Raw genomic sequence first — 26,580 nt, 5'->3', positions numbered from 1 at the left:
AATAAGTCAACTTTTCAGCCTGCATGTTTTTTTAATACAAAAATGGAATTCACTGTTGTTTCTATAAAAAGATGAACATGTTTATAAAAAGAGAACACTTATAAATAAAGCAATAATTGTTAAGTACGATTTAGTTATTTCTCAATTGATCATCAAAGTTTCTGGAATAATTTTCCTAAAGCAAAAGTTGTAGATTCTAGGCTAGAAAAACAAAAAATGCGATGGCACAATTCACAAGGCACTAAATACGTGAAGCTGACTGTTGTCGTTTATTGTTTACTATAAGTGAACTATTAACTACAAATATGCTCAAAATTTTATTTTCATGTGCTCAAAATGATACAGACTCAATAAGTATTTTAAAACCAACAGTTTAACATGAACTTAACAGAAGCACCACTATTTTAATAGAATCCGATAGAGGGAGGAGAAAAATATTTTTAACAAACATTAGAAGCGTTATTATACTTCGGACCGCACCCCAACACGACATGGTCCCAAAACGTGTAAACAACCATGCAGTACTCTTCAGATATCATTCTGCATTTTGTCTATGCCTTGTGAGGGCAGTATTCCAAAACGGGGATCAGAGCCATCTACATGCACACAAATAAACACAGAGTTAGGCCAACCCGGTTCTTCTTGGGCACAACATGGCAAATACTGCTATGTTGTGATACCAAGTGAAAGCAAGTTGTCCAAACTCTGGTTATAGATGGCTCTGATGGGAATGTCGTAATTCATAGAGCTTTAGTAGAAAGCATTAGGATCATGCAACTTAACAAAGAAATTATTGCTGATAACAGGAAAAGAACAGAGAGCAATAATTATGTCCTAGTTTGAGAGTGTTTTGTTTGTTTGTTTTGTGCATTATGCCACCAATTTCATTCAACAATAATTATTTCAGTTATATTATGAAAATTATGGAATACATAACTGAATCATAAGATTAATACCAAAAAAAATCAATATATATTCTGACCCCTCACTAAAAAATCTGGTTGACAATTGTTTCCAATCACACATAGAATGAAGAAAAAAAAAACATAATTGATTGTTCCATTTCAACAACTCACAAATTCATTTTTAGTTATCCAGTATAAAATCATTCATAGAAAATCAAACATATGATCAAGAGTATTCCGACACATTCTCCGTGCAACGCAAATTGCTTCGAGCTTTATTTCGTTATGTTGCGGATTATGGCTAGAGTTGCAATTGGGTTTCAGGTTAGATTTAGGTTCCGGGTTTGAGTTAGGTATATACTTTGGTCCAGGAAGAATCCACTTAGTGTCGAATCTGTATGGTTAGACTCACAGTTGCAACTGGGTTTTAGGTTAGATATTAGCTCCGGGTTGAAATTAAGAATTCACTTAAGTGTCTGATCTGTACGGTCAGGCTCACAGTTGCACCTTTGGGTTTAGGATTAGGTCCAGGGTTGAAATTAAAACTTCTCTTTAAAGGCCTGTTTTCATCAGCTCGAGTATACCAAATAACTCGCTATTTTAACTATCCCGATAGCAAATTAGTGAGTTAATTTGCGTCTTCATCAGCCCGCAGTTGCAATTAGCGGGATATTTAGTCAAGAAAATATCCCGAGAAATGTTGGTCTTGTTTTAAAAATATCCCGTTATTCGGGAAATTTGCACCGGTCAGTGCTAGTTTGGGATGAGCGTATCGGTCTGAAAATGGCGGGTTACTTGGCAAACTCGAGCTGATGAGGACAGACTCTAGAGTCTCTGATCTTGACCGCTTAGCAATCGTTGTCGCAGAAGCATGTGTCGTACAATCGAAAAAGAACTCTCCAACGTGATTAAGATATCTACAACAATAGAACTGACGTTATGAAAGAGACTAGGGAAACTATGAAGGCTGTGGTCGTCATCGAAATCGTCGACGCCCCACCTTTGAATTCCCACTTGTACTTCTGAAATCTCGTTCTCCTTTTCATCCATTTCAGAGCTGTACCGGAGAGAACGCCGCTCATTTTCTCGCGGATTTGTGCGTTGTAGTCGTTGTACCAGTCAAGCTAATAAAAGAAATGATTCAGTTGGTAAGTCATAATTTTTCTGCACCATTTAGAAAATCCCCAGCGTATTTAAAAGGAGGGGCATACAGGGGCGGATCTAGCTTTTTGCTAAGGGGGGGGGGTTTGACCAAAATAATGACGATGCGGAGCATCGTCCACGAGCCGCGAAGCGGCGAGCCGATTTTTTTGGGGGTGTTTATTTGAACCCCGTAAGTGATGTTTTCCTGGCATCTATTAACACAATGGAGACCATAAAAAGCAGTGCATGATAACGTCTTTTTAAATCAAGTAACAGTTTAATACATAGTTATATCCAGAGTTATCATGTGTTTGGTTAAGTTACCAGATGAGTTGAATATCTTCTCACAATATTTGCACTTGAAAGGGTTTCTCTCCAGCGTGCGTTCTTTTTTCTTTCTTTTTTTCTTTCTTTTTTCTTTTTTTTTCCTTTTTTTTTTTTTTTTTTTTTTTTTTTGGGGGGGGGGGGCCGCCCAAGGGGGGTTGCAACCCCCCCAACCCCCCCTCTAGATCCGCTTCTGGCATAGAATGCAGTCTGCCTCCTCCTGATAGATTTCCAATTAAGAAAGGGAAATACAACCACTCGTAACTGTCACGTTGGGGAATCAGTCTAAGTAGTAACAAAAAATGCATGAAATATAATTATTTTCTTCTTCAAGTCATTTGGGTGATTTCTTCACTATCGGAGACCATCGCCCCAAAAGATTTTTTCCTTGTTACAGGTATATAGGTACCAGGATGTTGGGATGTTTTGCCCCTCCAGAGACCATGTTCTAGATACGCTACTGCTTAAGTCCTTATATATAATACATGTCACCAGAATGATAACATTAAGAGTGTTTATTTGCATTTTTGAGGGGTGTATTTTGAGCATCATCATGGGATTATATAAAAATGAAAGGAAGCAATTTCAACTTAATCAATTCACCATTACCATTGTCACCAATGTCACTATCATCATCATGATCAGCATGATTACCATTAACTTCTCAATTAGCATCATCATAATCATCACCATCATTATCATCATCATCTTCATCACCATCATCACCATCATCATCATCATCATCATTATCACCATCATCATCATCATCATCACCATCATCATCATCATCATCATCATCACCATCATCATCATCATCATCAATCATCATCATCATCATCATCATCATCATCATCATCATCATCATCATCAATCATCATCATCATCATCATCATCATCATCATCATCATCATCAATCATCATCATCAGCAGCAGCAGCAGCAGCAGCATCAGCATCAATCATCATCACCATCATCATCATCATCATCATCATCATCATCATCATCATCATCATCAATCATCATCATCAGCAGCAGCAGCAGCATCAGCATCATCATCAGTTCACCATCATCATTATCATTAACCGCCAACATCACCAGAAGAAACAACAATTCACATTTGTTGTCACCATAATTATAACAAAGTTGTGTCGTTGTAACACTCCTGTAATCACCATCAACATCGCAATCCTCATGATCAACATCTCCATCATGACTTATAAATCTAACATCTTTTATAATGAAACTATCGTCTCACAAAGAATGTTATTGTAATTACCTTGAATACAACGGACAATTCTTTCAAAAACAATACAGGGAGGAGTATGGCCTCATTCAGGCTCACGACTATTTTATTTTCCAATCTCAACTTTTGAAACTATAAGAATAATTAGATCTAAAAAAATAAAATGAGAATTACCTGTTTTCTCGTGAAGTACTCAAAGGTGATCAGCCTGGGCTCAAAGGGTACAAAGGTCACCGTCTCAAATTCGAGAAACTGAACGTCATCACTTAGATCCTCGTTCAGGTAATCATACTAAAAAGGCAAACAAATGGCTCAGATTAAATATAAGTGGGGGGGGGGGGGGGGAGGAGAGAGGGGGATTGGGTAGATTTTATTTACTTTGTCAGTAGATATATTTGAGCAGGCTTTTTTTCAAAATAAGCACTATGAACATGACGGACAAAGAAAGCGGACAAAATATACAGTTCCTCATTCTACCCTCAACAATTGCTGTGGTAGACAAAGAAACATCCCTTCACTGCTATCGTGTAAAATGTGTAAAAATGTGTAGAACAGGTGAATGTGCATGTGACACCTGTTCTACAGATTTTTACATAATAGCAGTGAAGGGATGTTCCTTTGTCTACCATAGCAATTGTTGAGGGTAGAACGAGGAACTGTATATGTTGTCCTCTATCTTTGTCCGTCATATTCATAGTGAAGGCTATTAGAATTAAGAAGGTTTAACAGATAATGGAAATAGAACCCAAAAAGTCCAATGAGAAGGAGATACAGAAGGAGAGGAACGTGTCATAGAGAGGAACATGTCATAGAGAGAGAGAGAGAGAGTGAGAGAATATATGTGTGTGTGTGTGTGTGTGTGTGTGTGTGACAGAGAGAGAGAGGGAGCAAGAAGGAGAACACAAAATGAAAAAAAAAAAAAATGTGATTGAAAATTCAGATGGGTGCAATGAGAAGTAGAGACAAAAAGAAGAGAAGTAGGATACTAAAGAAAAGAGATGGAGGGAAGAAGAAGATACAGATAGAGAGAGAGAGAGAGAGAGAGAGGGAGAGAGAGAGAGAGAGAAAAGAGATAGAAGAAAGAGGAAAGGAAATAGAATGAATGTAAACATTTCTTACAGGTCTTCGGGTGACGGGTTTGGCATAGAGAACGTTGCTGACACGAGCACCGAAGTCACTCTCCCTGTCATTGTCAGGATTGCGATAATAGAAGCCCGGACCTATGTTTGAATGAATGAATGTAAAAAGAAATATTAAAATGAATGAATGAATGGATGAATGGATAAATGAATGAATGAATGAATGAATGAATGTATGGATGAATGGATGAATGGATGGATAAATGATTGAATGCATGTACAAATTCAATTCAAGACTTTGTTCCAGACTCAGCTGCAAGAGCAGGTCCATATAACATATTAAATGAACGGATGAATGCGTAAAAGATGAATAGAGGGATAGATAGATGGATGAACGAATGGATGGATACATGAATGAATGACTAAATGAATGCATGTGATGAACGTATGGGTGGATGGATTAATGGATGAGTAAACGAACAAATAAATGAAAATATTAATGAATGAACGTAAGAATGAATGATTGAATGTATGAATGAATGAATGAAATGTATTACCAAATCTTGATCATAACACAGTACACATTGAAAATACAATTCTTGATATCAGAATAATAATTATAATATATCCCCTTTCTGTCTGTCTGCGTCTATGTCTCTGTCTGTCTGTCTATCTCTCTCTCTATTATGTCTTTCTTTGTGCTATCTCTTTGTTTCTGTAGTTCTAATAATGCTTCTTTCACCAATCTTTATCATTTTCACGTTCTCGTTCTTTATCAGTCTCAATATTTTACTGTCTAAACTGGAAAGTGGAAACATCTGTTAACAATTCAATTCATCATAAATACCTGCAGAGACGAACATGCTGCGATTAAATGGCTGCTCATCGACACTGAATCCAGAATGGATAAATACAGGACCTGAAAAAAAGGAAAATAGTAAATAAAAACATCTTTTCCCCATGTAAATAAAAAAATAAAATTACCCTTTACACATCTCCTTCCAGGAGGTACGTACGCGTATATAATGTAGAGCTATATTTTATGATCCCATAGATGCATCATTTTTACCCTCGAACTGAAATTACATTTGACATTTAAAAAATAATCTATATATACCTTCATGAGCGGTGAGATACTGTCCCACACCGTAGCCGGTCGGGTGAAAGTAGTCCAGGCCTACGTCCCACAGGTATTGCCGGGCAATGGCATCCAGATCACGCCCTGAGAAAGGTCAAAGAGAAAATGAGCAGTCAGCCACAGGGACGGATCCACGGGGGGGGGGGGGGGCAGACGGGCCCGGGGCCCTCCTACCCCCTGGCCAAAAAACAGGTATAAAAATGATAGTAACGTAAATCTTATCTTAAAAAAAAAAAAAAAAAAAAAAAAAATCAAAAAAAAAAAAAAAAAATCGCATTTGGGGCCATGGGGGGGGGGGGGGGCCATGGCCCCAAAAAGTAACAAATGCGATTTTTAAAAAAAAATTTGCTCGAGGGGGGAGGGGGTGTTAAAAAAAAGGAGTGTTCACTCCAACACCCCAATTGAGCAACAACAAAAATTAGTGCTACCTGTTTTAAATCGTGTTTGTAAATTTGACAATCTGATGATCATTATGAAAGAATTGTTATTCTCACTGAAATTATTTTGTCGATTGATTTAATCAGAAAGAAGATTATTTGAACATAAATTTAAACAAATTTAAACTCTCAGGCATAAACAAAAAGTTGAAATTGCAAAAAAGTGGATATTCCATATCTAAAAACAGTTGGCATATAGAAAGTAAGTTTACCGTATACATTTGTGTGGAATTTCGCCATGGACAGATCAATGAGACCCAGTACAATACGAGTGTACACCTCCTGTAAAACAAATAAACAAAATAAAGTGGTATTAGTCTATCGCAAATACTATTTTTTTACATAAAAAGCCACCACCTAAAACATAAATCTATACAGAAAGACATTTAGAAATAAATGTACAAGTATAAGAACTTTTTAATCTAATTTCCATGAATATAATCAACTTTTTTTGAGCAAAAAATAAATTTATCCTCTACATTAGTTTGCACATCCTTACGAAATATAGATAAAAGGCCGATGTCCAAAGCGGTCAAGTTGACCAACCCAACTAGCCACCCCCTCCTCGTCCACTGAAAACTAATCGCAAAATATCTCAGAAAAATATTTTCAAAGTTTAATCGAAAGCCTCTAGTCATTCTAATATGGGATTTTTTTTTGTAATCGTCTCTCATTCATTCTTTTCTCTAATCAGTTGAACAAGGAAAATTGAAATAAGCTTTTGTCCTTTTAATAGCGGATCATTGATAAATCAGAAAGAGTCAGGGCAGCTGAGGTATTTAATTTGTTTCTAGTTCGTCGTGACTGTGCCATGGACTAGTGATGGCCTGGTGGTAGAGAGTTGCTGCCCCGCAAGCAGTAGATGGCAGGTTCAAATCCCGCTGGTTCCAAGTTTGTTCTGATCTGTTTTCTGATCTCCACCCAGGTGTAAATGGGTACCTGATATGCTTGAGCGCTAGTTACTTTGGCAGCTCGGCTATGACCAGTGCCCAGTGACGGTAAAAATATGTAAAGCGCCATGAGCGTCAGAGCCTGGCGGATACAGGCGCTATATAAATATCCATATTATTATTTATTATCATTTACCTGCTGAAATTCAGTTGGCCTTGCAGGATCATAAGTGCGATCAAACTCATAACGGTTCTCATTCTCCTCATACCATTCCTTGGCAAAGAAGAAGGTTCGGGCGAGGGTAGTCGTCCCTTCTCTGCCAAAGAGAAAATTAAATCGTTGAATAAGATATATCAATATGTTATTAATTGATTATTATACCCCCTCCTCTCTTTCTCTCTGCCCCCTGAGCCTTCTCTAATGTTTCCATGTGTCCTCATTTTCTCCGATCTATGTGTATGTTTTTTTCACTTCCCTCTCCCCCTTTCTCTATCTGTCTCTCCTTTTAATATGTGTATGTTTCCTTTACTCTCTCTCTCTCTCTCTCTCTCTCTCTCTCTTTCTCTCTCTATCTATCTATTTCTCCCTCTTTCTTTCTCTCTCTCTCTTTCTCTGTCAAGAAATTTAATTAATCGAATATCATATCCATTTTCATATCCATATCCACATGTGACAAAAAAGATTAGTTAAGCTAATGGTAATTTGATGAATAATATTATAATTACGATTAAAGTACTCACCAGAAAAAAATTCACTACAATTGATAATTATGGACAAATTATATATGGATGGAAAGATTTTCTCTTGAAAACCACGAAGAATTTGCTGAGAAATCATATAGATATCATGGAAAGGTATACAATGCTTTGTGGCTAGCTGTGTCTCGCATGTGACCATGTGACGTCACGAAACTTGAGGCTCTGCGGAGGACCGCTGAAGGCAGAAAATCTGGATCTCAAAATTAACATTTTTGAGAGATGATTACTACGGGCCCCCAAACATATTTTGAAAAGGAAAGTTGTTATATTTGATCAGTAAGGCTTCCCCTTCGCAATGATGTGCATTTTGCATCCATTCAAAACACGTTCGATTCTTCGGGTGACTACTTTTAAAGGAAATCATTTCAGAAGGGAACAATTCTTACCTATACTGTCCTCCCATATCATACAGGAACATTTTGCCGGTAGGTATGGCAAACCGGTCATCCTCTATAGGGCTACGAAAAGAAGAGAGAAACATAATCTTAATAATAACATCATCATCATCCTCATAATTATTATCATTTTGTTTCATATCCACCCTGCAAAATGATCAAATATCAACAATTTACGTGACCCATTTAGGCATATAAATATTGACGCACTTACTGGTAATAATAGTCGGCACTGTGATAACCTACGGCGGCTATCGTCTCGTAACTCGGGTACTGATAACTGCTATGTGATCTGCATATAAAGAAAGAAACAAAATAAAACATGTCAATGTCGGAAACGAAGAGACTACTTCACCTGAATAGTTAAATTTGAGTGTAAATATATTGTTGGCAGAACCTAACGTCAATTTCGATTTCATTATTTTACTTATGGTCCTCTTGAGGAATGTCTGATTTTTTTTCTTTTGCAGAAGTCGATTGCGCTTCCATTTGGGTTGGAGTATATGCGCTTGCTGATTAGCAGTCTTGAGACTCTTGTCAAATAATTTTTTTCCCGTCTCCTCCTCCTCCTCCTTCTTCTTCTTCTTCTTCTTCTTCTTCTTCTTCTTCTTCTCCTTCTTCTTCTTCTTCTTCTTCTTCTTCTTCCTCTTCCTCTTCCTCTTCCTCTTTTTCTTTTTCTTCTTCTTCTTCTTCTTCTTCTTCTTCTTCTTCTTTTTCTTCTTCTTCCTCTTCCTCTTCCTCTTCCTCTTCTTCCTCTTCTTCTTCTTCTTCTTCTTCTTCCTCTTCTTCTTCCTCTTCCTCTTCCTCTTCCTCTTCCTCTTCCTCTTCTTCTTCTTCTTTTTCTTCTTCTTCTTCTTCTTCTTCTTCTTCTTCTTCTTCTTCTTCCTCTTCTTCTTCCTCTTCCTCTTCCTCTTCCTCTTTTTCTTTTTCTTCTTCTTCTTCTTCTTCTTCTTCTTCTTCTTCTTTTTCTTCTTCTTCCTCTTCCTCTTCCTCTTCCTCTTCTTCCTCTTCTTCTTCTTCTTCTTCTTCTTCTTCTTCTTCTTCTTCTTCTTCTTCTTCTTCTTCTTCTCCTCCTCCTCTCCTCCTCCTCCTCCTCCTCCTCCTCCTCCTCCTCTTCTTCTTCTTGCATTATCTTTTTACACATTTTGCACTAATCTGAGAGTAAGTCAACCTTCGTCTTATCGGATAAAGTCTTTTTTCCTTCATCTTTTCGCAGACAGTGTTCAAGCTATACAAGGTGTTGAGTTCCGATATTTTTTATCAGTAACTTTTACTTTATCGGCACGTAAAAATGACTTACTCTCTGAATGTTTCAGTCTTCTGAGCAACCAGCCATTCCGTCAACGATCGATCGTCTCCTTCTTTTGGATCCTAAAAAGAAGAGGATGAGGGAAATCGTAAAAAAGTCCGAAATTGTGGAAACTGAAATATTAAACTATCAAATCTGCTTTTCATATTCAAATGTATTCAACGGTACTGGACGTCAATCCCTGAGCTTTTTTTTTCGTTCTGTAATCGAATTCAAACGAAACACTTGAAACCAGTTGATATATTGGGTCTTATGTATTCAGGGTAGCCACAACAGTATTAATGGGCCCACTGCTCGTCCTGAAGGCCCTAAATTACTGATACCCAAACGAGTGCCAGGTACCCGTTTACACCTGAGTGGAGAGTGACAAATATGGATTAATGTCTTCTTCGGATTCGAACCTCTATCCTTGGATCAGAGTCAATTGAATGAACCAATATACCATGACACCTCCATAGTTCGAGTTGGATTGTAGTACACATTAACGGCGCCCTCAATTTTCATTACCTAACATTTAATGTCAGGTACCCATTTACACCTGGGTGGAGAGTGGCAAAAGTGGATTAATGTCTTGCTGGAAGACAATCGAATGGACCACTCACTATGAATATGACTGACAAAGAAAGCGGACAAAATATACCGTTCCTCAGGTAGACAAAGGAACATCCCTTCACGGCTATTATGTAAAAATGTGTAGAACAGGTGTCACATGCATATTCAACTTTTTACATAATAGCAGTGAAGGGATGTTCCTTTGTCTACTTGAGGAACTGTATATTTTGTCCGCTTTCTTTGTCTGTCATGTTCATAGTGACTATACCACGACACTAACATAGTTCGGGTTGGATTGTAGTACACATTAACGGTGCCCTCAATTATTATTTACGTCCAACAATTGCCAGGTACCCATTTAAAAGTAGATGGAGACTGGCAAATGTTGGATTGTAGTACACATCAACGACGCCAGTTTTTAAATGACGGTGTAAAGGTCTGAACAAATATCAGACAATGTCAAAGGCAGTGGAGAATTGTTAATAAAAATAAAAACTTACAACCATATTCTGGAGCAAATCATCCATCCAAGCGGCTACCTCTATCGCCGTCACTGAATCCGCAATCTGATTGTTAAAAAAAAATGAAAGAGATATACCGTGACACACCATTTGGTATAAAACAAAAATACAAACTCACTTCGATCATGAGTTTTAGTAGCACATGGATTTTTATCTGAACGTGATTCATCAATTTCAAAATATCATATCAAATAAATTATCTCCTATTTATCTATCGTCAGCGACAAAGAAATGTGGAAGCAACTGCTTTGAATGTTAATATGGTTTGATATATTCAGTTGAAATCGTCATCTGGTGTGAAATTGTATGAAAACATTTGTTCGATTTTAACTCCAGTGAACCTTTCCATAAAAGGTACTGCGCAATTTTTAACGCAAATTACAATCAATAAAAACTATCGTATTATATTGGCCGACCAAACTCGGCATTAACGGTAATCAAGCTTAAATCTGATTGGCCGCTTTCATTAGCGTTGGCATAATAGCGTTTGATCACAATTTCTAAAGTAAAATGACTCCTACATAAAAAGTTGCGATACAGCTCGCCTCCACAAACTACATTTAACTTGATTTTAAACAATCAGAACCATCCTTTTAAAGGCGTCGCGTTTGATCGTATTTCCAAAGCAACTTCAGAAGCCATTTTCTTTCTAGCAAATCATCAAAATCAACTTACGAATGCCTGGTTCATCGCCTCCACTTCGACGTCATTTTTGACAGCTTTCATGAGCAGGACGGGAGAGGGCTCCATGATGTATTTACTCTGTTATAAAATAAAACAATTAGACAATCTGATATTAGATGCTGCTTATAAGCATCGGCTTGCATGGTGATGCAGATATACAGTGGGCTAAGCTCAAGAAAGATTACCAACAGTCTTTTTCAAGACTACCAACAGTCCTTTTCAGGACTACACACATGCACACACTCAAGAAAGAAAGATTAACGACAGTCCTTTTCAGGACTCCCCAATCCTCCCCCTCTGATATAAGTATATTTATTTGTTTCCTTCCACCTGTTCATGTAAACAATCAAGATCATATGCGGATCGGGGGCGGTACCCTATTAAAACAATTTTTTAAATGGCAAAGCAATTTTTCTATTTCCCAGGGAGGGGGGGGGGGGGTCTTTTCAGCCCTCTTACAGGTCTCGAGAGTTCTTGAAGTCATAATTCTCTGAAATATAATTTCTGGTATTGTTTCGCTTTAGCAACAAAATACTCAATATTTTCAGTAAAGCATAAGCGAGTGCTGCTAACGTCTTAAGAATAACCTTATACGCTTTTTAATGAACTGAAATGGGTTCTGTATATACAAAACAATTTTCGTTGTATTTCTTTCAGAGAAATAAAGACATTCACTATTGATGTAAACTCATTTTTATCTTTTGTTTTGTTTTTAATCAACCAATATGCCACAGCATAGATTTATTTTAATTATTTTTTTTGGCTCTTTTTAAAGTGTAATTTGAATAAAATATTCCATTTAAAGAAAAAAAATGAAGTAACAAACAAAGACACAAATTAATAAAGAAAGAAAGAAAGAAAGAAAGACCGACCGACAGACAGACAGAAAGAAAGAAAGATTATCTTACCCTATCATTGTTGACATCAGGCCTCTCAGTGATAGTTTTATAGACGAAGTAGTTAGATGAGTTACTAAACCAGACCTTCTTACTAAACGACACGGTACTGAGATCATCGGTGAAGGCTGATAAATCCCTAGCTCTCAAACAAGTAGTCGGGAACGAAGCTGAAAAGAAAGGAGTTTCCTTGTGTTAAAGGCCGTCGGTACTAGTTTGGCTAGGAGGGATTAGACCACCCAGGATGGTCACTGACAGGTGGCTATCTCATCAACTCAGCTCTCAATTAACATAAGAAAAAGCGGATCATGGGGAACCAATGGTCACCGATTAGGCATGTTTTCTATATAGAGGGAGCAAGTAGCTACATTTAGTACAGTGGGGCTTTAAGTGAACTTATTTCAATGGTTTAATGCTTTAGATTTCATTTTTGCTCTTCAAGCAAGTAGTCGAAAAAGAAGCTGAAAAGAAAGGAGTTTCCTTGCGTGAAGTAAAACTATTTAAATGGTTTCATGATTTAGATTTGTTTTCCTCTTAAGCAAGTATAGTCGGAGAAGAAGTTGAAATGAAAGAAGATTCCTCGTATGAAATTATTTCAATGGTATTATGCTGTAGATAGTTTAAAAAGCACAATGTTTTTTTACAGTATTTCTGTAGTGCCTTATAACTTGCTCAATGGCTCCAAAACGAATGGGAAAGTTGATTTCCTCATGTTCTTACTACAAAATATATGTCTATCACCTAATCATTCTTTTTTAAAGGCCCACTGCACTACTGGTAGCTACTTGCGCCCTCTATATAACAAACAATGCCTAATCGGTGACCATTGGTCCCCCATTATCCTCTTTTTCTTATGTTAACTGAGAGCTGAGTTGATGAGATAACCACCTGTCCAGTGACCTTGCAGGGCGCTCTAATCCCTCCTGTAAACTATGGCAGATAAGCTTTAAGCCGCAATCATCATTTAGTCTAACTGAAAAAAGGTTCAGATATCACCCTCAAACAGCAGACCTATTAAAACCTTTTTTTCAAAGGAGAAAGAAAAAACTTAAGAAATTCGTAAAACTAAAAAATACATAGAATTGAAATCATTTTCAAACGTTTTTCTTTTCCATTAATGCTTTTACCGTTACAGAGATTTTAAAACAATTTCTTGGGAAATTAGAATGATGATGAATGATGCAACTTGTATGAGCTCGCAATGGAAAGACAACAATTGTCTTTTGCCAAACGAATATTAAACTTGTTTAAACATATTTGTGGCTTACACCCAGTAAATAAGATCGATTGATCGATATGTAATTTAAAACAAGTCAGAAAAAAATCTTTAGAACCAGCGGGATTTGAATCTGCCATCTACTGCTTGCCGGGCAGCGACTCACTGGTCCATGACACGATCACGATGAACAATAAACAAATACCCAAGCTCTCTTGATTTATTCTGACTTATTCATATTCATTAGTCCGCCGCGGCGCGCCGTTGAGACAATAACTTTTCAATTACAGATCGGTCAATCGATCTTATTTGCTGGGTGTAAGCCACAAATATGTTTAAACAATTGAACTTTCTCCCAGGAAGCATAACATTCATAAAATATTAAACGTGTTTGTCATTTTATATGCAAAACACTATATATTCTCTGCGAAATACAAAAGGGAACGGCTATCTTTGAATTCTTTTGAGAAAATGCTTAAATGTTGTTATGAAGTTGATTTTTTTTCTTTCTATCAAACGCAATAAATTAGTTGTATTACCGGTACTTGATAAATGGAGACATGTGCAACTGATGTAACAATGTTTGTTTTACTGATATGTCACAACATGTACTTTATTCAAATCTATTGTTTTGTTCTTGCTCAAGAATAATTGAATAAAAAATTTCTTTGGAAAAAAAGAAAATGTTTGTAACTCACTGTAGCTTGAGCACCTAGACGAGTCCAGCTCCAAATGTTCTCTCAGGTCCGAATATCTCTCCGTGTCCAACCGGCGGCTAGCATCGTAGAGGTATAGGCTGTAAGAGGAACAAATGACAGTGAAGGAGGCGCGATGGCTTAGTGGTAGAGCAGTGGTCTCGTAACCGGGAGGTCCCAGGTTCGAAACCAAGTCGATGCGCTAATGTGCCTTTTGGTTGTTAATCCTTTTTAATCCTTGTTTACCAATTATTATAGCCGCATTTAAATAACTTATCGACGATATCAAACGACATGAAGAGAGTTGAGTCTCTAGGAAGGGACTTGAAGGATGTCTTTCCCTCTTTTGTCTCCCCTCAAAAAACAATTATGGTCGATGTGCCCCTAGGAAGGAACTTATGTATTGAAATATATAAAACAAAAACAATCACAAACCCAAAACAATCGCGTATAGATATTAGAAACGTCTTGGTTGAAATAATGGGGTAGCATTGGTTCGGGCACGGAAGGGGCACTGGTGCCAGGAAGCTGGGGGCACCGATGTTAATTCATGGATGAAATGCCCCAAAGCAAGTCATTGTGTAAGGCGAGTCTCCATTGCTCTTGCTCTTGATCTCTCTCTCTCTCTAACGTTCTATCCCTCTCTCCCCTTTAGAAATAAAAAAAAAATCAATAATGGACAATGCGCCCCTCTTTAAGCTACGTCTCTGTATTGTAACACTTACTTGATGTACTGGGTCCCGACGATAGCAAACGATATAAAGAGAGGGTTGTATGGAATATCTTCTCCACGTAAATTCAATAGCCCTGAAATGAATGGTAGGAAAATGAGAGGTAGAGAATTAATTTCATGTAAAATCTATTTCTTTAAAATTAGCTCTGTATCATTTTTTGTTTTCATTTTGGCCACTACACAGACTAAATTAATAAAACGGAAGGAAAAGGAGAGATAGAGAATTACTATCATGTGAAATCTATTCCTTCATAATTAGCGCTGTATTATTTTGGTTTTCTTTCACATATCAACAATGAGCAACACGGCATGTAATATTCATCTTTCGTTTAACAAAGCAAATATTTTTACAAAGCAAATATATAACAAACAAGGGAAACGCTCTCGGCGGTCTCGCCTGCATTACGCAATTCGATATGATGAAAAATTGAGGTTGGAACATTTTTTTATAGGCAGGGTGGCCCATTAGCAGACCCCCCAAAATGAAATCCTCTAAATATAATCACATTTTGAAGTGAATATTGACTAAGAATCATCAGAAGAATTATTTACTATTAAATATACCACGATCGATAAACTTGAATGAAATACATGAACAAATTAATAATTGCTTAACTTAGTGACCTGAAATACTACTCTAATGATTGGGGATACTTGATAACCCATAGTCCAAGTTTCATTGACTAAGAACTTATACTTTCAAAATTATATCAACAATTCAAAAACTTAACCTTGGGTTAAGTTTTTGATGATGATGCCACAACATAGTACAAGTCTGTTGACCTGAAATGACCTTTGACCTTGACTTTGTGACTTGAAATTCTACTCACATGATTGGGGATACTTGATAACCCTATAGTTTAAGTTTCATTGACTAAGAACTTATACTTTCAAAATTATATCAAAAATTCAAAAATTCAAAAACTTAACCTTAGGTTAAGTTTTTGATGTTGACGCGGTCGCCGCCGTCGCCGCCGCCGTCACCGTCACCGTCACCGGAAAAGCGACGCCTATGTCTCGCTTTTTGCTACGCAGGCGAGACAATAAAATCATTTCTGGTTTGAGCCGATTAAACAGTTGTACAGACAAGTTTCTTATCTTGATGGATATACTGTACATGAACAATATTTAACTTTTGGACGACCGAAAATCAGTTATTTTCTTCCATCAATGAAATCGTACCCATCATGATGAAAATCATAAAACGAGATATGATTTATATGGCAGAGTTTTGTTGAAGGTAAACCGGGCTATGATAGACGGAAAATAATAATTATAGTTCACATAATAATTAAGGGAACAAAAGAGAATTCATGCTTCTCACGCTTCACATAGATCGTCAACACTTGGATTTCCAGCAAGAAATCCTTCTTTAAAAATGAAATAAAGATTTAGAATGTATAATCACATTAAAAATCATAACATCATCTTAGATTTAAAATGGAGAAGGTATAACGTTTGTAACAGCGAATTTGAGAAGACTTACAGGCGATTTCATCGAGCCTAGTAAGGATGAGTAGATCGACATCCTTTTCGTCCATGAGTTCTCGAAGATTCTTGAAGTAGAGGATCGGGTTTCCCAGTGAGGTCTGACGACGGCGGTATATCTTGTCCTGCCAGTCGTAACCTAGGAAATAAACGGAAAGGGTAACAAGTTATAAGGGAATGATAAAGATGAGGTTAAATTGGTATTACTACTACTACTACTACTACTACTACTACTACTGCTACTACTACTACTACTACTACTACTACTACTACTACTGCTACTACTACTTCTACTACTACTACTACTACTACTACTACTACTACTACTGCTACTACTACTACTACTACTACTACTACTACTTCTACTACTACTACTGCTACTACTACTACTACTACTACTACTACTACTTCTACTACTACTATTAGTCTACTACTTCTACAATACTACTACTTCTACTTTACTACTGCTACTACTACTACTCTACTACTGCTACTACTTATATTAATAATTATAATAATGATGATGATGATGATAGTGGTGATGATAATAATAATAACAATAATAATAATAATAGGATAATAGGATCATAATAACAATAATGCGCTTTACAATTACATTATTAACCAAAGGGTCAGTTTTGAGATAATATAGTGTGAAGGTATTAAAGGATTGCTGGTTTCGAAGAAATCTGGGTATGTTAATCCACAATCAAATAGAAGCAATTATTAGACGACATTTTTTGACAAAAAGAGAACGTCCCCATGGTGATCATATTATTAATAAAATACTCGCACCCTGTTCATGGTCGACACCTAAAATTATTGCCCGCACCATCCAATAAACGGAAGCTGCACAGTACACACTATGAACATGACTGACAAAGAAAGCGGACACAATAATTATACAGTTCCCCAGGTAGACAAAGGAACATCCCTTCACTGCTATTATGTAAAAATGTGTAGAACAGGTGTCACATGCATATTCACCTTTTTACATAATAGCAGTGAAGGGATGTTCCTTTGTCTACCTGAGGAACTGTATATTTTGTCCGCTTTCTTTGTTAGTCATATTCATAGTGACATGATACACACTGAAGAGGAAAAGAAACAGCGCCATCTAATCATCAGTGATGAACAAAAAAAACAAAAACAAGCGCAGCATGCAGGAAGAAATAATATTTTTAGATTGGTCAGCCTTAAAAACCCAACAACAACAACAACAACAACATAAAAAAGTACTTCCCAAGTTAAACGCACTTACCTGCATACAGCTCCTTGTCCTGTACGTAGATCTCCCGTCCAGGGTAGGTCAATCCATAGGGGTTGAATTGGTCCAGGGGATCTCTTCCTGGGTCACTACCATCCTGGTTCACCACCCCTTCCCGACCCGCAAGCTCTATACGGACCCGGTCGACCAGGTTGGTCTTACGCTCCTCGACCGTCAGAGAGGAGTCAACCAGGGGCGTCTCCTGGAGGCTGACGGAGCGGGGCTCCAGGCGGTCGGTCTGCTGGAGCTCGTACCAGTAACCTGCAGGGTAGTGGTGGGTGAGTGGTATTGTTACTCAGAGGAGTGAAAGAAATGGTAGTGAAACATGGACTTTTTAGCCTACGATACTACAAAGCATATGGAAAGTTGGGAAATGTGATTTTTAAGAAGATTGATGAAAATCCCTTGGACTGACAAAGTTAGTAGGTAATGAGGAAGTACTTGGAAGAGCTGGAGTGCAAAGGAAAATGATACGTGAGATGTTGATTAGGCAGTTGAAGTTCATGTATCACATTAGATGTAACGAAGGCCTAGAGAGTCTTGCTTTGACAGGGAAAACTGTGGGAAGGAGGAGTAGGGGAAGAAGGAGGGTACTTTGGATGGACAGTCTGCAAAAATTGTTAGAAGAGAGAGGAGTGAAAGAACTGGGAGTGGTGCTAATAGAGAAGGCTAGGAGCCGAGGGTTGTGGAACAGCATGATCGCCAAAGTCAATCGCTATGGCACGTAGAGAGAGAGAAAGAGAGAGAGAGAGAGAGAGACAGTGGATGGGTGGCTTTGTTATTAAGAAGAGTGAGAGAAATGGAGGATATCAGATTCCAGAGAAGACAACGTCGTGTGCCTTTGTTTGGGATTGTTTACGAATTTCTTTCTAGAGGTTGAATTCTATAATCTACAATTAACTGCTTTGTCAAACTACTTTTCAATGCGACATTTTTGAGCACATTTAACTAAAAAATATCGCGCATGAATGAAATTCTTTTCAAGAGGGTCTTTGAAATACAAGTAGATCAGCATTGTCACTGTACTGCACCATGTCAAAATGGGAGGTGTCGGACTACAATTTGATGACAGGGGCATATTTTTGTTAGATTAGATTTGATGATGATGATGCACAGCATTTATCTGCCGCCATACTTTCGTTAAAAAAAAAAAGAAAGGCGCATGCTTATCTAATAAAATTAGTATATACCTATCCATTGAAATTGAGGCATAATTTAAAGTATTCTAGATTGTCGATATCACGCATCAATTTTTAAAGTTTGATGATGATGATGATGCACAGAATTTATGGCGTAATTTCTGTTAAAGGCATCATTTAACAACGTTAAATCGGAATTGCACGGCCCTACCTGTTATCAGTGTCTGTGATTTGGTGTAATATTGAAGCCCTAAATAAGTTGCACTTCAAAATGATCATGAAGTGCCTCAAAAAAAAGTAAAAATCTTTGAGTGGCCGGTTTTACCATACTCATTTCTCTCATAGACTGTAGTGTTATAAAAACCGTTAGGAAAACGGTTTTTGACATTTCGATTTCCAATCATAAATATAAATCCAGGTTTTTTTAAGAATCTGAGGCAAAGTTACCCAGTCCCTTAAACAAAAAATAACGAAAGACACACTTACCATAAGGCATGAGAAGCGGATCAAAGCCGACCCTAGCACCATTCTCCAGTCCGGCTCCCCGGAGCTCCCCGGATAAGAGCTCCTGGGAATCTAGGTCATATTCCCGCAGGAGCCACTGCCAGGGGCTCAGATAATCGTTGTCATCTACAGAGTGAGAAAAGGGGAAGGGAAGGGGAGGGGGAGAGAGAGGAGAGAGAGAGAGGTGATAGATTGATAGAGAGAGGAAGAGAGAGAGATATAGATTGATAGAGAGAGAGAGAGAGAGAGAGAGAGAGAGAGAGAGAGAGAGAATGTTAGATGGATAATAAATTACAATCTCTTTGATCCGGAAGCCACATACTGCAGTATCTTTAAAAACATAGTTTTACCATGGACCTACTAGGTCTATGTTTTTTACACACACTCTCTCTCTCTGCCTCCCCCCTCTCTTCCTCTCTCTCTCGTTTTCTCTTACATTCTTTAGGTAAGGTATTATTGAGAGGTTGATTAAAATATAAAATTATCTTGAAATGTATATGCAACAACGGAGATGGCGTATATTATATATAATTATCTTCATTTGTCTTTTTCCCCTTTTTTCCCAACAAAATACATTCGAGACCAAGCCCTATCGAATCAATATTTACCCAAGACGTGTATATCCCAGTTGCAATCGACCTGTTGCTTGGCCAGGAGTTCAAACCGTTTCTCCACCCAGATGGCTGCCCGGGAGTTTGATGATATCACTTGGTCGCTAGTCACGATAGCAACACCTGTTGGGAGAAGAAACAAAATGATATAATGAAATAAAGAATCACATTTTTACACATAAAGTTTCATACAAAATAATGATGGTTTTGGTAATCGAACATTTTTTCAATATCTTATCGATTGTATAGGCTCTATAAACACTTGTAGATTTAAAGGGGCACAACCCACCTTCTCTTTAAAGCCAATCTAGAATTTGACATTAAACAAAAACTATTTCCTTAATGAGTATTTATATTCATTTGTAATCCAATTATTTATTCATCTCATTTTTCTTAATTTTGCTGTTTAGCAATGTATTGTTAAATTCCGTCTTGCAGAAATAATAATAAAAGTAGAGTCTTATGTACATGTAACGTTCATGTCTGGCAACATTGCCACTCCTGGCGCGGCATTATTGTTACCCTTGCTTTAGCATAAAAGTAGAGTCTTATGTACATGTAACGTTCATGTCTGGCAACATTGCCACTCCTGGCGCGGCATTATTGTTACCCTTGCTTTAGCATGGCTGTCATTAAAGCGCTAAATAGAGAATTTTCTGTAGGAATTAACCCGTGCCGGGTTCCCATTTACCTCACCTGGGCGGAGTGTGACAAATGTAAATCTAAAGTAGTGTCAGTTTTGGTAATTAAAATTTGACAATCATAAACAAATGATTAAAAAATGCATAGACTATATACCTCCGGTCCCATTGAAACCAGTCATGTACCAAATTCGCTTGTCAGGATCTGCTAAATATTCACTCTGAAAAAAAATAAACAAAGTCACATAAATATATATTTAAGATAATTATTCTTAATCAATTTCTAGGACTCGAATTTTAAATCCTTCTTAAAGAGAAGGTTGAGTTTTGGGGAGAGGTAAAATATAATGTGTGAGCGTTATCATTGTTATTATGCAAGTGTGGAAGAACATCAAAGCAAAAATGTTCCCTGAAAAGCATGGCTCTTCAATTGCCTTCATATTCTAAATATGACAAGTATCAGCTTAAAAATGAGGCCCGATTTTTGTGACACATGTTTGTGTAGTCCCAAATACATCTTTTATATGACCAGTGCTTGTTACATGTACTTTACCAAGACTGGGCAAAGTTTCTTATCATTTTGATGACCCCAGAACCTTGCAGTACACAACAATACTTATATGCTACATGATCAACTTTTTCTGATCGATTCCACACCGTTTCTTTCACAATGCAATCGCATGACCAGAACTCAACTTTATCTTTAAGACTTAAACAAATTACTTGCATTTTAAATCCTTCTTAATACTAAAATAATAAATTTACAACAATTATTTCTGAAAGATATATTATGGAACAGCTGTTGTTGTTGTTGCAAGAACACTTCCATCTCTTTTTATCTTAAACTGAAAAAATGTGGCATACCCGATGGGAAGTATAATCAGCCGGATAATAATTTACCACTACTTTGCTTTCGATTTGTATTATTCAGATTTTTAATTGAGTAAAAGATCTTTCCGTTTCTTTTATTCCATTAATTGATAAATTATTTCATGGAATGTCGATGATTATTCTATTCATTCATACTTTCACTCACAAATGTTATGCATCTATTAATTCGTTCATTACTTCATTCAGTATTCCATCCACTTTGGTTTCATCGTCTACTCCCGTATTCCTTCATGAGTGTATTTTTACTCAGAGAAAAGGGTAGTCCCAAAGTGAATACTACATTATCTATAATAAAGATTTTCAAATAAATATTTAATAATGTAAACTAATCTTCCCTTTATAAAAATAAATATGAAAATTTGTATGCAAAATATTGATATATTTTCAACTTGATGTTTCAAGGGATCTTTATCATTTCCTGAAACTGAAATATAATTATGCAGTTGACCAAACAATCTACATGTATGCGCAACAAAATAGGTTTATTTTATTGCTTGATATAGATGGAGGCACGTCCAACTTTTCTAAATACTATAATATTTTTTTCATTACACCTTTCTTCGTCAAAAGTATGAATCCATCATTTTGTAGGTTTGCTTATATAATTTTATGCTTTGAGAAAAAATAAATAAAGACTTTATTTGAAGAAGAAAACAAAAGGTTAAAAAGTGCACCAAGTAAGAAACAAAACTTACCCCATGGGCGTCGTATCCGGGTATAATGTAGGCCTGGTAGTCGTAGGGTAGTCGCATCTGACGCCGTAACTCAGCGAGACGCACACTGGACAAGAAGGTCGTGGATGGGTAGTACTATAAGGTCGAAGAAAAAGAAGTTAAAAACATCATAAAACATTACGAAGACATTCAATAATTCGGTGAAAAGAGAACGGGCAACGCGTTTGCCCAGATTAAAAAGGGTGTTTACTAATTTTATTCAACACAGATTTTACAGGTTCGATGAAATACAGGCACCTCAATACCTACGTGATTGTTTGACCCTATACACCCCTGGCAGGAATCTACGAGCCTCCAGTGACCCACTCCGTCTTACATATAACATCACACGGAAACTAGCTGGAGATAGGACTTTTTCTATAACTGCATCTAAGTATTGCAATAGGCTACATTTAACACTCAGACAATCACCATCTGTCTCTTCATTTATTTTTTGTAATCCAGATTTTTAGGATTATGTAAGTTTTCATTTTAATTTTTTGTATGATTCTTCTTGTTGTTAGCGCTTTGGGCGACTCTGGGAAAAGCTCAGTATATAAATAATTATAATAATAATAATAATAATAATAATAATAGATTAATGAAGATTTAATTTGTCTAGCTCTCAACATTAGGAAGAACAAACCTTAGATACTGTTCACTGGTTTACTTTTACTTCTGTTTTTACTTTTGGGGGGAGGGGGGGGGGGGGGTGTGAGTTAACTGACCTCATATCAGTTGCATTTACTCTCTAAAAAAAAAATAGTGATCACTGACACGTGACTCCTCTGTAGAGTGAAAATGTAGCGAAAATGTAGTGAACATTAACTCTTTTCTTCTTAGAGCACTCTAAACTCAATCGATATTCACTCCTAAACAAGTGATCACTGACGGGAGTGAAAATAGAGTGAACGTTCACTATTTTCTTCTTAGAGAGTATGATAACTATGATTTGCTGTTTCATCAGTATATAATTTGACACATATACAATTGCTTTTACTATATATGCGTTTACCACTTCGTCATATTTGTTCGAATTCATTGAGTTACTTTTTTCAAGAATAATTAAATACATAAAGTCTTTCGGTGAAAGAAAACAAAAACAAAATACCATGGCCTAAAATGGAATAAATAGACATACTAATGAAAGGAAATAGAGCTTGGCTAGTTCGACGTTACCGACTCATTTATTGATGGTAGCAATTGCACGAGAAAATGTCTATTTCGTTTTATTTCCTCGTTGAAGCTGCCTTTTTTCCAGCGTTTATAGCTTATACATTTGTAAATGATGAATATATGTTTTTATTCTAAACTTCATTGGTCTACTCTTTTAATTTCCAAGATTTATTTTTAATCTTCATCAAATGAACCGATGTCAAAGAATAGTACATAATTTATTAAAGTGAACAATGCCAATTTGTGCCTGAAAATAGTAACTACAAATATCAATCTGTGTTAACAATTTAGAGTGATTTTTTTTCTCGATTTATTAGCTTTGACTCACAAACTTACTGCAATAGAAATTGACTCAAATTTTACGCGATATTTGTGCTTTCTTCTAATGAACGATATGTAGTACAGAGAATTCTGGGTAAATAAAATTAAAGCTAAAACGTCAATAAAAGGTAACAATGCACTGCTATGGGTATAATAAATCATTTAAGAAACTAACAACGTATAGGCCTGAATTATACGTTCATGTCAATGGTATTGATATTCTTTACTCAACATAAACAACTGACTGACATCTCAGCAAAGACCTCGCAAAAATATTTACTAAAATGAACACAAGAAAAATAGTACTTACCGGTATAACAGGATCACAATCTCTGACATTCAGTCTAGCGGTCTGTCTTTTCTCTCGAATCTCTGCCCCGAGACATCGTGAAGAGCTAAGAAAGAACAAAGAAAATATACCAGGGATAGAAATCAACACCGTGTCTAAAGAATCAAAACTTTGATAATCATCCTTTCATAAAGAATTTGAAAAATGGCAGGCAAAAATGGGGACAACACTTTGTAATGTAATTCATTATTTGTACCGGGTTTTTTACAATCTGCCATTATTTTCAAGGAAGAATATAATATGTTAATTTCTTTCAAATCCCTTTCCTTTATAAAAATGGCCAGTGAAATTGGCGAATGTACTATGAAAATGTTGTCAAATTCAAAATGTACAAATCATAGTAAATTATTAGTACAGCATCATAGAACAGGTCTTAATACCATAGTCTTGTCTTACGAATAAACGAATAGCAAAAAGCAACATAAACACTTCCTTTTATATTAATCCTTATTAATATTCTGGAAAGATTGATAGCCATACACAGCATCTTACAATCGCAAACCTGACCTCAAACCGCACTGACATCATGACATTAATATGCGGGGTCAGGTCAAGTTGACAAGACCTTATTTTGAAATAGAATAGTGCAGGGCTGGCTTCAAATTCACAAGTAACCTACAGCTCCCGTTCCGTACATGTATGTAGCAAAAGCAAAGTTGAGCCAATGAACTGCAGTCATGTCCACATTAGAATCATAAACCGTCATACCATCACCATCATTATCATGATCAAAAGCATCACCATCATCATCATAATATCATCACCACCATCACCATCATCATCATCATCATCACGATCCCCACCACCAAAATCACTATTATCATCATCACCATCATCATCATCACCATCATCACCACCACCACCATCATCACCATCATTATCATGATCAAAACCATCACCATCATCATACCATCACCACCACCATCACCACCATCCCCACCACCAAAATCACTATTATCATCATCATCATCATCATCATCATCACCATCATCACCATCACCACCACCAAAATCACTATTATCATCATCATCATCATCATCACCACCACCACCACCATCATCACCATCACCACCACCAAAATCACTATTATCACCATCATCATCATCATCATCATCATCATCATCACCATCATCACCACCACCACCACCACCACCATCATTATCATGATCAAAACCATCACCATCATCATACCATCACCCCCATCCCCACCACCAAAATCACTATTATCATCATCATCATCACCATCATCATTCACCATCACTATTTAAAACCACCACCATCTTTATTATCATCACACCTATGGTAACCATCTTCTCCATAATTTATAACCACATCACAATCACCATTTTATCACCACTTTTACCCACATTCCTCTCCCATTTTCACATGTCCATCAACATCACAATTATCGGCTTACACCACAGACACCACCACCAACATCACCATCGTTACCACATCAATCATCAGTGCTATGACTTCCATCTAAATCCGTTTTCATCATTCATCAACAACATCCATATATTAATCTTTTGCTTAACAAATAAAATCACACCTCTCTCTTCACTGCATTTACATGTACTACTGAGCATTATTTTACGCGAAGCCAAAATACAGCTTGAGCTTGATGGCATTATATTTCGCATTGTGAAAAACACAGCCATTTGCCCCACGTATAGATGTTATCGTTTATTCTGACTTGCATTCGCTGTACCCTGTATAATACAACGTATGATTCGAAATGAATATAAATGAATTGAATGATGTTCTTTACCAGCTACATCATTGTATATTCCTTCATGCATAGTACCACACACACACCTAGGCACATAATCACCTGCCTATTATATTCACATTATACATGTCGTATAGAGGACATATACATAGGGTGAGTTCTCACTCACACGATCACTCCATCCATGTAAAGATACATTATAAATCTCACCTGTGGCGCAAAGTATGAGCAACGTTAAAATTCCTATATATTCCATGATGATGGTGATGATGGTGAGCTCGGCGGGATCACCTGATCTCTGACATCGACCTCAAAATGGCGAATGCCTTCACTCGCTCTGCTGTGAACAACGATTCGGCTTTCGATGTCTGCAACTCTCAACGCAGACGATGATTTCCTTGGAAACAGCGGTATAAATTCCTCTCCAGGCCAAGTCGCGCTAGCCTGCAAAAGGGAAAGTCCTCTGTGACAACTATATATATATCCACACGCAACACGTCAAGTCGCATATAAATATATCCTCCTGACGAATATACCGTGTAATATGCTCTCAGTAGATGAGACTATAGAAAATAAGAGGTCCGCGGTGAAATACATTCAACGGTTTTCCCGACTATTATTATGCAGATGTCTTGTTGATGACGAAACGCCTTTCATGGCCTTGTTAATGCCTCCCTTTGTGCGTGTGTATCCGTATGGTTGCATGTATAGTAACCATATACTTGAGGCAGTTGAGGGAGTGTGTGTGTGTGTTCACTGAAGCTTTAAATCAGTTTTTTCTAATTCTATTCTTCTTCGTATCAGTCACTGGTTTACCCCATATTTGAACG

General features: G+C 36.9%; 1 protein-coding gene across 1 annotated transcript; it reads right to left on the bottom strand.

Annotated features, from left to right (window-relative positions):
- Positions 1-1,536: 1,536 nt before the first annotated feature.
- Positions 1,537-26,341, bottom strand: LOC590558 (aminopeptidase P1). The gene is made up of 23 exons (XM_030994550.1): positions 25,961-26,341; positions 23,980-24,064; positions 22,155-22,268; positions 20,726-20,789; positions 19,925-20,050; positions 19,299-19,442; positions 17,668-17,934; positions 16,405-16,545; positions 14,911-14,992; positions 14,189-14,286; positions 12,287-12,444; positions 11,370-11,456; positions 10,674-10,739; positions 9,613-9,683; positions 8,527-8,604; positions 8,304-8,375; positions 7,355-7,475; positions 6,481-6,550; positions 5,811-5,915; positions 5,541-5,612; positions 4,734-4,834; positions 3,789-3,905; positions 1,537-2,029 (listed from the first exon to the last, which is right to left on the bottom strand). Exons 3-23 carry the CDS (start codon positions 22,209-22,211, stop codon positions 1,823-1,825), a joined length of 2,304 nt encoding a protein of 767 aa, XP_030850410.1. The 5' UTR covers positions 22,212-22,268; positions 23,980-24,064; positions 25,961-26,341; the 3' UTR covers positions 1,537-1,822.
- Between the last annotated feature and the right edge of the window lie 239 nt (positions 26,342-26,580).

This window comes from Strongylocentrotus purpuratus, unplaced genomic scaffold (genome assembly GCF_000002235.5).
Source record: "Strongylocentrotus purpuratus isolate Spur 01 unplaced genomic scaffold, Spur_5.0 spur5_scaffold_21, whole genome shotgun sequence".
Taxonomy (NCBI): domain Eukaryota; kingdom Metazoa; phylum Echinodermata; class Echinoidea; order Camarodonta; family Strongylocentrotidae; genus Strongylocentrotus; species Strongylocentrotus purpuratus.
Note: the sequence above shows the minus strand (reverse complement) of the source record. Positions and strands in the feature narration are given on the sequence as shown.

Excerpts from the sequence above, each read along its gene's own strand:
- LOC590558 (XM_030994550.1), bottom strand. The coding sequence starts at position 22,211 with ATGCGACTACCCTACGACTACCAGGCCTACATTATACCCGGATACGAC. Across the intron at positions 19,443-19,924 it reads CTGGGATATACACGTCTTGG|ATGACAACGATTATCTGAGC; the intron begins GTAAATATTGAT and ends CTCACTCTGTAG. Across the intron at positions 16,546-17,667 it reads GGACAAGGAGCTGTATGCAG|GTTACGACTGGCAGGACAAG; the intron begins GTAAGTGCGTTT and ends TTTATTTCCTAG.